General features: G+C 49.1%; 1 protein-coding gene across 14 annotated transcripts in view; it reads right to left on the bottom strand.

Annotated features, from left to right (window-relative positions):
• Gramd1b (GRAM domain containing 1B) overlaps window positions 1–11,842 on the bottom strand; it is a 180,844-nt gene that overhangs the window by 33,007 nt on the left and 135,995 nt on the right. For all 14 annotated transcript variants that reach the window (XM_085844538.1, XM_085844537.1, XM_085844536.1 and 11 more), the window contains 2 exons: window positions 6,173–6,383; window positions 327–347 (listed from right to left, as the gene is read on the bottom strand). In XM_085844538.1, the coding sequence (XP_085700664.1) occupies window positions 327–347; window positions 6,173–6,383 (232 nt within the window). The remainder of the gene's footprint in view (window positions 1–326; window positions 348–6,172; window positions 6,384–11,842) is intronic.

Raw genomic sequence — 11,842 nt, forward strand, 5'->3', positions numbered from 1 at the left:
ACAGAATACCGCCTGGCCTTGAAGCAGTCACTCAGTCCTGGCTGCTCCCTACCTTCCTATAGGACATTAGATGAGGAAAAACATGAGGTGGGTCATCTCTTCATGTTCCCAGATCAAATCCTCCTCCCCAGGACGTACCCGTCCTGCTGTAGAAGAGAACTACTGTGTCTGTTTTTGTGGTGAGATGAAGAGGTCGACAAGGGCAAAAACTTCTAAGACCCAAACGGTACTTAACACTTCTTGCAACCAACACCCCTGCCCCCGCCCCCGACACACACACACCCAGTTTTCTATTACCCAACAAGAAGAGAAACAGAACTACTTACATTGTACCAACTCTGGCTTTTCTGTAAAGACAAAAATAAAAGAGAATATAATTAGTTAGGGAAGAGACGATAGAAGTGGTATTCCTTCCCCCTGGGGTGAAGGTAACACAGACAGCGGAGGGTGGGCAGGGAGAAGGAATCCAAATGCAGCTGAATGCTTCCCATGTCGATGCTCAGGAGGGTCCTCCTTTCACAAGACAGCTCCAGAAAGGAGGCCCAGGGAGCAGTCCATGCTGGAAGCCCCCACCACAGCTTGGGGCGATTGGAGATGCAGGCAGTGGCAGCACTAGCTAGCGCTCAACCAGAAGGGAGTCAGAGCCCCATCGCCAGGTCCTACTGATGGGGAGGTGGGATACGTGGTAGGCATCCAAAGCCTAGTCCCCAAGTGGGTTTTGACTAGAAGCAAAGTAGACACAGAGCCAAACACAGCCTCCTGCTCCAGATGATCTCCCCTGTCAAAGGCAGGGTAGAATGTTTTGGTGAAGGGGGAAAAAGAGGCTGTCTTAAAAAGTCACACTATACTCTCAGCTAGAAGGTGAGTAAATTCCTTCTATCCCAACAACTGACTGACCTCCTAACAGCTAACAAATGGTTGGGGTTCTGCAGAGGAAGAAAGTGGAAATGTGTCATCTCTAAAGGATTCTTCCAACCCATGGTGTTATATACAACTTGGTACTCATAAAATCACATTCTGTCGCAGCTCTATAGTTGAGGAATCCTCATACTGATCTCCCCATGGGATCTGAAACTTTCTAGTGAAAGAAGGGGAATGGCTTGATTGTGTTGTGTCTGTCTCTAACCTCTACTCATGATCATTCTGCTCTGATGTTAGAAACTTTACCAACGGGTCAAAGCCTCAATGAGATACCAGAAGTATGGAGCCTATACATAGTCTGCCACTTAGAGCTTGTGTCAAAGAGCCAGCTAATAAACTCACAGCTGGGTAACCACTGTGTCAGCTAGTAAGGTGTGCGTGTGTGCGTGTGTGACGGGATGGAGGTGACTATGAACCAGGGATCTGTGACTGTGACCACAATGATGACCAGATGACCATGTGATCTCCTTCTCATCACCAACTTCTTCCTTTGAATCAGAAACCTGCCTGACACCTTGACCCTCTACCCTGACACAGTCAGCACAGTGGCCAGAGATAGGGCGTGGAAGGGGCACAGGCATGTATATGCTTTTCCCTCGCACAGATTCCACTGGTCAGTCTGGACAAGACAGCAGGCAGCAACGCACACACTCAGTTACCCTCTGCTAGGAACTCTTTGTGGTCATTCCTCAAAAGGAATGGTGGTTTCATCTAGAAAGCACAGTCTTTTACCACAGTGGCCTCCAGAACTTGAAGACCAAACCCACATAGCCAGGACTATGTCATCATAGAGTAGGAATTACTACCTTGTAGGAAAGAATTCTGGGCCAGACCATTCCCACCTAAGTAGTTCAGCTAAGTCTATTCATGCCTGGAAAGGGTGGGTGGAGCGAGAAAGTTATACCTAGCTGGACCGTCATCTCTATAGATCTTCTTGGGTGTTCACAATGGCAACTGACTCTAGAACCACCAAAATGGGGTTGTGTTAACTTCACATCATGATGAGCACAAGTATACTCTTGCAGCTACCGACCAAGCTATCTATCCACAGTTAGCTTGTACTGCACTAACCCTGAGCAGGCCAGTCACCTGCTTCCCAGCGGAGGAAAATCTCTCTCAACTGCATCCAAGCACTTTACTTCTTGGAACTTTTGTATACAACCTTAGGAGGAAAAGGGTCACTGGGAACAGGATCCTTTGTGATCCTCAAACACGGTGCCTGCCCCCTCTCCCCACGTAGACAGAAGTGGATCTTCCCTTGCTATGCACTGACATGAAGATGCTAGTTCCTTCAGAATCCCAAGACCTTTCGGTTAGGAACATCTGTCCCATCTCTAACTAGCTCTGTGGTACCTTTATAGCTAATATTCATTATCTTATAAAGTGAGGATATAAGAAAGGATGTCTTTTTTTTTCCCTTAATTTTATTTATTTAATGTATGAGTGCTCTGCTGCATATACATCCACCTGCCTGAAGAGGGCAGCAGATCCCCCCTACAGATGGTTGTGAGCCACCACGTGGATGCTGGGAATTGAACTCAGGATCTCTGGAAGAGCAGTCAGTGCTCCTAACCACTGGGCCATCTCGCCAGTCCTGAAAGGATGTCTTAAGTACTAAAAGAAATGAGAAAGGAACCCTGTAGAGTAAGAACTTTGGAGGCTATGCCCCTGACCATATCCCTACACAACTCTTCTCTGCCAGCACTGAGGCTGCCTCAGAGACATATACACTTGCATGTTCAGTGAGATTACATTAGCCCAAGAATACCCAGCAGGGAAGGAGTTTCTAACCTTTGACCTGCCTTTCTGGGCTGAGTGTTAAAGGGACATCCTGTGAAGGAGGTTCTCAGAGAGGCTTAAGGCCCAAGAGGGTGACAGAGGCACAGACAGACAGGACAGAGACTGCCTACCATTGTAAATCCATTGCTATGCCCCTACCTAGAGGAGAGGGCTGGAGCTCAAGAAGGCACAGAGCTAGGGAGCCTGTATCAGATGGTTAAAGGGGGTCGGGGTGAAAGCTGTTAGAGGCAGGATGGAGCTGGAGGAGGAGTAGGGCCTCGAGGGCTTGTTTTGCATCTCTTTGGCCTTTTCTACAAGGAATCAGACAAGGGAGAACCAGACAGAACGCAAGACTCCTAGAAACATACCCAGACTACCTTAGAGCAGTTTCCAGCCCTCGCATCTAAAAGCATCTCCTAGAACAAGGGCTTGAGGCGTCTGGAAAGCGAGCTGATGAGGGGGAAGGGGGAAGGGAGACTGGGAGCAGGAGCTCTACATTAAGCATAAACTGGAGCCGGGAGGCAAAAGAAAATCAAATCAAAACAAAACAAAACAATGGCTTACTTTGATCAGATTAAGTCTGTCATACTGGAAAAAAAAAAATCACAAAAATTAGAATTCAAACAAACAAATAAACAAACGAACAAAAAGGTGAAAGGTCACAGGAGCACCAGTGCCACAGCACCGGGCACTGCCAAGCACCAACAGAGAGCTAAGCTGAGCGGCAGAAGCCAAGCACTGAGTGGCCCTATCTACTTGGCAGGCCTGCAAGGACAGAGAGCAACAAGCAGCTCTCCGGAGCTTGAGGGGGCAGGAAAGCATGTCCTGGCTCCCCCTGGTGGCCACAGGCCATCACTACTGAGTGCAGCTTGACTGTGGCCCAAATGCACTGGTTTCTGGGAGTGACAGTCAGCCCTGAAGTCCTGTAGCTCCCTACTCTAAGGGGTAAGAAAGAATCAGCCTCTACCCCTGAAATTGTGATGAGGAAGGTGAAGCCTTAATGATTTCCTGTCCCTAACAAACGAAAAAATGGAGGTCAGCAAGTGCGGGGGGGGGGGGGCAGACACAGTGAAGCCTCTTTTCAGGAGATGGTTATGGGTGGCCCAGCTATAGTTGTAGTGAGAACAGTTCTAGCTCACAGAGCTTCCACGCAGCTCTATCTGGCCACCTTGAAAGGATGCGCCTCGGGGCAGCAGGTTTAGACGCTTTGGCCGCACCCCTGCAGCACCTGCGTGCAGTCCAGTCACGGGGCCCTGCATTGAACCCTTTTCCCATGGTGACTCTGGTGTAGATCTTCTGCGGTCTATGTGTCTTACACTCGCACGTTGCAGGGTGACTACGGTTGATCCCCAGTGCAGTTGTGCAATGTGGTCCTTCCTTGTCAGCTGTCAGTAAGCACTGTGCTGCTCCTGGAATGAGCTGCACACTTCACCTGAGGATGGGAAAGACTAAAGACTCAGCAGCTGTGGAGAGAAGGAGTAACCTGGTACCTACATCCAAGCTGGGTTCTCCTTCTCCCAGATGAGCCTGGAGCCTTCTGGTACACCCTTCAACTAAGGCAGAGGGGCGGGCACTGGCGTAGTGACAAAAGGTCTTATACAACTCCTGTCCCCAGCTATCAGGCGTGCCTGAACCTGCCCAGCCTCCTACACCCACAGAGGACTCCCACTGGCTTCCTCGCTCCAGGCTGCCTCCCCCCCACCCCCCACTGGCAATAGGCACATAAAATCCTGAGAGTCACGGGTCTGTGTCTGAAGGGCACAGTGGGCAGGCTTGGCTGTGGAGCTTCATGTTCTTGCATCCGTTGGGAGTGGATAGTGGTATGCCACCGTCCTCCCTGAGGACACTCGCAGACCCTGTTGTAAGTTGTCTCTCTGACTGAAGTTGGCACTTCTTCCCAACAATCGACTTCCTGGGCCCTACTGCCTTGGGACCAACTGTTCACCACTGAGTCACTACATCGTCCCCTCGGAGATCCGAGGGCCCTGGGTGGAGGCTGGTACGTCTCCCTCCCACACTCACAGACCTAGAGCCTGGTGGGTACTGTCAGTCATCATCCTCCAAGGTTCTGGTACTGTACCCTCTTTAATCAAAACCCAGGTCTCTAAGCACAACGTGAATGAGTACTAGAGTGGTACAAGCAAGTTGCAGCGGGTGTCCTGCCAAGTAGCTCTCAGGGGTAGAGGAAAAGACGAACTAGGCAGATCTCATCAAGGTCTTTCCTCACTTCTGCCAGGGAGGCCACCATTACCCATCCAAGGGTCACACGAAACAAAACAGAGTGACTGAGTGGAGGCTCCACGCCCACAGGAACGGAACTACCTCCTGCAGGACTCTGCGTTTTAGAAAGTGTCACGCAAGGAGGGAGACACATTCCCACTAGTGGTAGTGTTTGAGAAGCAGGCAGACACGGGAAGGGGATGGGGTGCGGGTGGGGTGGGTTGGGGGGTGGAGTCTTTTCTCTGACATCAGGTGCAGTGGGCGTGGTCCCTCAGTGACTTCCAAGCCAGCCTGCCAAGGGGTGGGGGTGGGGAACAGTGGGTTCAGCCCTTCTGGGAAAGGGACCAAGCAGGACATATGGGCAGAATTGGCAGGGGTAGAGGAGGGATGCTGAGCACTACAGACAATTCAATACTAGAGGGAAGATTAAAAGACAGAGACAAAAGATGGCTTACTTTTGAGAGGCGCTTGTGAGACTAAGACCATGCATGCAAAGGTGTTTGGAAAACAGTGGGGAGAAGAGGAAGAACAAGAAATCAAAAGACAAGTTCAAGTGGGGTTTCTCCCAAGCCTCCCGAGGGGTCCCCTTTCTCAAGCCCTGCAACTCCCGTTGGCTTAGGAGCACCTGAGTAGAGGCACCTCTTGATTGCCAGAGGCCTGGGGATGGAAGGAGAACTCTGGGGAACCTTAACCATGTGAGGGAGGCCTCTATGCTAATCCTTGGACCAGGAGCCCGGGGCGCTCGCAGGGAGGACAAGCTTGAGAGGGAAGGAAAAGCCCTGTGACTATCCTCTCTGCAAGACGAGTAGGGCATGGGCTGGGACAAAGGTAAGGCGGGGTGATGGCCAAGGAGGAGGTTAAAAATAGCCCTCCGGAAGGTTCCCTGAACTCGCTCTTCCCGGCAATACAGTTGTCCCAAATAATGTTCCTTTGCCAGTTCAAAGGGCCAAATTTAACGAAGGATTATAAAGACGACACCTCCTAATCACCAGAGCTTCCTCCATATCTCAAGGGTCTTGAACTTCCTTAGATGCTTACCGAGAGATGGGGAGCGGGATGGAGAAGGGGCACATGACTCGGGACCCTCCCTGAATGATTAACCAGGAATCAATTCATCAAGAGTCTCCCCTGCTGACCCTGACCTGTCCTGACTTCATCACATAGACACGGGGCTGTTCGGTCACATGAGTACCCAGTAGCTTCCTGCGACTAGCTAACAAAGGGTGCCAAGACTCCAGCATCATCTGCTCACCTTGGAATTTTTACCACCGCTCCGACCGGACTGTGAGGAGCAACTGCGTTGCACACCCTGCTCCGGAGTGGATGGGGACTTGTCCGAGGAGTGATCTGAACCCTTCTCCACCATGGTGTCTCCGTCCTGGTTCTGTGGTGTTGGTGAGCGGGACCGCTTCCGGAGGATGGAAGAGCAGGCTGGCGTGCTGCGGTTGGAGTTACTGGCAGTGCTGCAGGGGCAGATGGAGACGGGGAATGAGGTGGAGAGGGAAGAGGAAGGAAGGAAGGAAGGAAGGAAGAAAGGAAGGCTGTGAGTGACGGTCGGCCAGAGACCCATGCAAAGGAGCCAGCTCAGGGAGCCCAGGCAACAGGCTGAGGAGACAACCCAGCTAGGGACTTGCTGCACTGTAATGCTGCTACTGGCCAGCAGGGAGCAGTAGTGCCAGTGTGAAAAGGGAACTGGGACTAGAAACAAGCAGTTAAGTATTTAAATATTCACCCATCCAATCCTGTTTGAGCTTTAACTACATGTAGAAAGCTATTAGGGAAGATGATTTAGACCCTGAAAGAATCCCTCAATGCCACCAGTTCACTTTATACATGCTTTCTTTCAACACTTGCCCATAGTGACAACAACCCCGCATTTCAAAGCATCCACATATATATTTCATAGGTATGTCTTTTACAAATTACTACGCTATTTTATCTTGCATGTATGTGTGCAGGCATGCATGTACCATGGGCATGCCTGTGGAGGTCAGAGGGCAACTTGCCAGAGTCTGTTTCCTCCTTCCACAGTGTGAGTCCTGCAGAATGAACTCAGGCCACACTGGCTTGGCCATCTCGCTGGCACAGGTACTGTTATGTGTCTCAGGACATTCAACTGAGATAATAATGGCAAGGGCCACTATCCTTCCATTTCATTTAAAAGATGAAGCTAAATGCCAGATACAGAGGAGAAAGTGACCCAGGGCTAGCCTCAGACTTTGCTACAGATGTAAGTCACTCATAGCAGCCTGGTAAGTTATGTTGCTGTTCTCTAAGGGGGGTGGGGGGGGAGAGCTTGTTCTCATACCTCCTACCCAAAATTCACCTTTAAAAAGTTCCTTGTACTTCCCATATTACTAAATCCAGTTATACCAAGGCATTCAATCTGTTAATACAGTAAAGACCGAAACTTAGCTTGTGTTTTCAATAGAACAGAAGAGGTGAAGAGAAAAGGGCAGAGAGGAAAGATTGAACTCAGTTCGTTATGTTTTCAGAGAACAGAGAAAGCAAAGAGCTGGGCAGGGAGGGAAGAATCCTCAGAAAGAGACAGTGGAAATGGGAAGGGACATCCTGGGAGATTACATGGCCCCAGAGCAAGGTGACAGGAGGGGCAGGATCCTGCCCACCTGCTCAGGAGCCAGACTAACTCAGGAAGCCTTTGTGCCAAACCACATTCTGGCCTTGCCTCGGGACAGTGACATTTACATGAAGATCTAGCTGTAACCTCAGATGCTCCATGGAGACATTTGTAAAGAGTACCATGCCCTACTGCCTAGATAAACTCAATACAGAGAGAGCATCCACCAGCCCATCCAGTATCACTGGGGAGGGGGAAGAGGTAGAGTGTGAATCTGTATGGAGTGGGGCCAGGAGCTCTGTACATGACCTCCACTCCGTGTACATGCACAGATGCACATACCACGCTGCTCACGAGGGGATTAGTGGACAGCTTTAGGGAGGTAGTTCTCTCCTTCCACCATGTGGGTCCCAGGGACTGAACTCTGGTCTTCAAGCTTGGGAGCAAGTACCTCTGCCCATTGAGCCATCTCTCTCTGCTCCACTGGATCTTTTCAGGTTGCCCAAACTAGAATTTAGTTCTTCTCCAATGTGTTCTTCACCTCTGTGCCCACTCTTGCATCTGTCACTGAGTGAGTCTCCTCTGCCACCAGCCCTGCTCACAGAGACCTCTACCTATTCCTTGCCCTTCTCCAAAGGCACCGTCATTGCTCAGAAGTGGTATCTGCTATTTCACCCCACTCCATCCTACTCATTCTGTTTCCATAAGGCTCATTATTCCATCCTTCTCTTCCTGTCCTAGGGTCCTCCCTCAGGTTCTCAAGGTGTCTTGCCTGGACTTGTCCAATAGCCTTAGGTATGATTTCTGTGGGGAAAAAAAAAACCCGCCCAGAATAATGGGCCATCGACCCCACCATGCTTGGCCTCCACTCCAATCCTCTTCTATACGAGAAGAAATCCCTGTAACCATAGTTCTGCACCTTGGTAGAGTCATTAATAGCCTTGCTACACTGCTAAACCTCTTAAAAGATCAGCCATTGTCCTGTAGATTTGGACACGCTGCTAAGCAAATAAAACCAGTTCCTATGCATTTTATGTAGGGACTTAACCTTTCTAACTCTATGGCTTGCCCTTAACCTGATCCTACAAGCAGTATTAAAAAGAATTGCTGTTATATTTGGTGATGGGGCACGGACCAATATTGATCAGTCAACAGATAAGCCCTCTGACCTGAATTCAGCAAGAGTCCTGTAACCCTTGGTCTGTGAGAAACCCAAGCAAGAGAAGGGGGTCTGGTCAAGGTGATATGACTGTGTCACATGGCACAATGTTAAACATCCACGTTCACATAGATGAATAAGAAAAGATCCTTGTGCTTAGTACATTTATCATGAGGCAGAGCCAGACATGACCGGGCATTGGAATATAAGCTACAGGTAGACAGGTGGTGTGAGTCAAGAAAGCAGATGAAGGGGAAAAGGGAGAGAGAAGAAGAAAGAAGAAAAGCAAGAAAGGAAGGAAGGAAAGGAAGAGGAAGGAGGGAGGGGATGGAGGGGGGAGAGCAGGTGAAAGTGAGAGAAAGGGGGAGAGAAAGAGACAGAAAGACAAAAAGCTTTACTTGAAGAATTGGGTTCAGAAAATGTAGCCAGGTAAAGGCATGAAAGTCAAAGGAGAGAGAGAGAGAGAGAGAGAGAGAGAGAGAGAGAGAGAGAGAGAGAGAGAGAGAGAGAGAAAGCAGCATGAACAGAACAGAATGGACACCTTAAACAGAACAGCATGGAAAACTCGGAGAGTGAGAAGAAGCTACAGGAGAAACCATTTTGAACCAAAGTGCAAAGGATTCCTACAACCCTCCAGTCTCCCTAACAATAGGCGCACTAAGACCCTGATGATGACCCTATGCCAGGAAGATATTCACTCGTTCCCACCTCTCCCACATAAGCCTGGCAAAAGAGACTGGTTCACTCCTGTCCCAGTTACCTTGCTCTCAAAAATAAAAGTGTGTCCTTGAGCCTGCCCTCGGGGTCTCGCACTAAGCTGCTCAGAGCCCACTTCCTAGACTCAGGTCTCTCGGACATCCTTGATCAATGGGGAAATGCAGCTGGGGACAAAGGTTTTCTTTCTACCAAGTGACTCTCTTCACAGGCTCCCCAACCTGCACCTCACACACCCTGGCAGCTGCGCCACTTTTCTTGGCTTCCCTTCCCTCTCCTTAGTCCTAGTGAGGTCCCTCGGGCACAGGCAGACCTTGTCAAAGTGCCAGCTCCCTGATCAGCCACCCGTGCATTTTTTTTTTCAGAACTCTGAGCGGAGCACAACGGTCAGCTGGTGTTCTTTATTCGAGTTTATGTGTTTGTCTTTATGAAAGATTGTTTCTGCCCCAGATACTGCAAAATATATACCTGCCACTCTGGGTGCCCTGTGTCCTCCACCTGCTTGCATTGCAGCCTCTGTCCTTGCAATCTTCTGGTCCCACCAGCACCACAACCTTAGTTCATTCTGGGTCAGATTCCCAAACCCAGTCCTGTGGAGCCCTTAATGACTGTGTGCACGGCTACAATACTCTCAGTGTCAAGGAGCGCTGGTAACTTTTAAAACACGACTCTCCGATCTATTCCAGGGCACTGCCATCTGCAGAGCACTGAATTTAAAATCTGGGCATTGTACCTCAAAGCAGTAGGGTAGGGTGAATTTGCCAATGTGTCATGTGAGCAATTCCAGCTTGAAGGCCCTTTTAAGCCATTTGCTTTCTGTGTTACCTTGGTTCCTGAGTCTTTATTTTCCTCATTTGAAAATATTTAGCATAATGTCCAATGCATAACCAGCCCCAATAAATAGCTGAGTCACAAAAAATGATGGATCCTAAACTCCCTTGGCCTCTTTCCTCAATCCCTTGGGCCTACTGGGGCAAATGTAAAAGATGTAAATGTCGCTGGACATGACTCATGGAAGATTGGGGTGTGGGGTGGCTGCAACACAAAGTGTGGTACTAAAAGCACAGGGTCCCAGTCTTGGCCCCATACCATCTCCAGCTGATTTCCAGGGGATTGTTTTCAGAATCCGCATCTTAAATAAGTACCACTCAAAAGCTCCAAACCACTATGCCCAAAAAAGTATCCTTTGTAGGATGGAAAAATAATGAATATATCTATACATCCTTGATGACAGAGTGTTCTTTATAATGCCACAGGTAGGCAGACTCCCTGGAACGGTAAGAAAAAATTACTTTGAACTCATTAGATGACCTGCTTAGTATAGAGCTGAAGCAGATCTGATGGAGCATAGGCAGGGGGCTGTAGTAGAGGAAAGCAGGACTCAGTGGGGTGTTCCTGGTTTGTGGTCCTCTGCTAATTATCACTAGCATGCACAGGCACCTCACCCCGTCATCTGGCAAAAGCTGACTCTTGTACTGATCGGCATATGACCCATCTCAGTGCTGGTCTAAAGTCTCATTGATAATCTTCCTTTGTTCTTCGTGCGTCCACTGCAATTATCCGTGTAAATTAGCTGCCCTTCCTTGAGTTCACTCATAGCCTATGTTCATGTGTCTGAGATGGGACACAGGTATGTGTACGTAACACTTTGCAAAGAATTAACATGCTGCCTGCAAATGCCTCCATCAGCACACCAATTTCAAACTCAAGAGTCTATAGAGGACTACTGACAATGGTTATTCTTCCTCATGTTCTGGCTTGCCCACTAAGAGTTTCTGAATTTAGTGTATGCGCCCACCAAAAACCACAGCACAGTATGTGGGAATGGCAGATCCACTAGGACTTCATAGGCCTCAATCACAAATCCCAGCTAGGAGCCTAGTTCCCCTGACATAGCCTGCCTAAAGAAGAATCAATCACTACTTTTAAAAATTATCCTTCCCCGGTCAATACAAAGACACCTTGGGAATTTTGCAGCAACATACAGCTTTTGGGATGCAGGATGAGGTTGAAGTGGAAAAGATGGAAAACGTACGGTTGTCTTTATGCAAAGAGCTCCCTGCAGTCACGGATGGAACCTGTTCTCTGAACGCCTAAAACCTGAAGTCTAATCCTGGAAGAATTCTACCCTCGAGTCAGTTTTGTCCAGGAAAGAATGCCCAATTGCATCTTGTGGAGCAGCTGACTATACACCTCTGTGGGTTCAGGGTACTTCCAGGAGTCGGCTGCCTTCACCTATTGGTTCCTCTTTCCTGGTCTTTAGAATCCAAGGAGCATGGGCTCCATTGGTAAAGTGCTCACCACACAACCACGAGGACCCTAAGTTCCATCACCCACAAGCTTGATACGGCAACATGTTCCTGTTACCCCAGTCCTGAGAAGAAGTTTGCTTGGACTGGTTATTCAGCCAGTCTAGCCAAGTTAGGGCACTCCTGGTTCAGTGAAAGATCTTATCTCAAAAAAAAAAAGGT

This window comes from Mus caroli, unplaced genomic scaffold, assembly GCF_978045245.1.
Source record: "Mus caroli unplaced genomic scaffold, Mus_caroli_1 scaffold_11, whole genome shotgun sequence".
Classification (NCBI taxonomy): domain Eukaryota; kingdom Metazoa; phylum Chordata; class Mammalia; order Rodentia; family Muridae; genus Mus; species Mus caroli.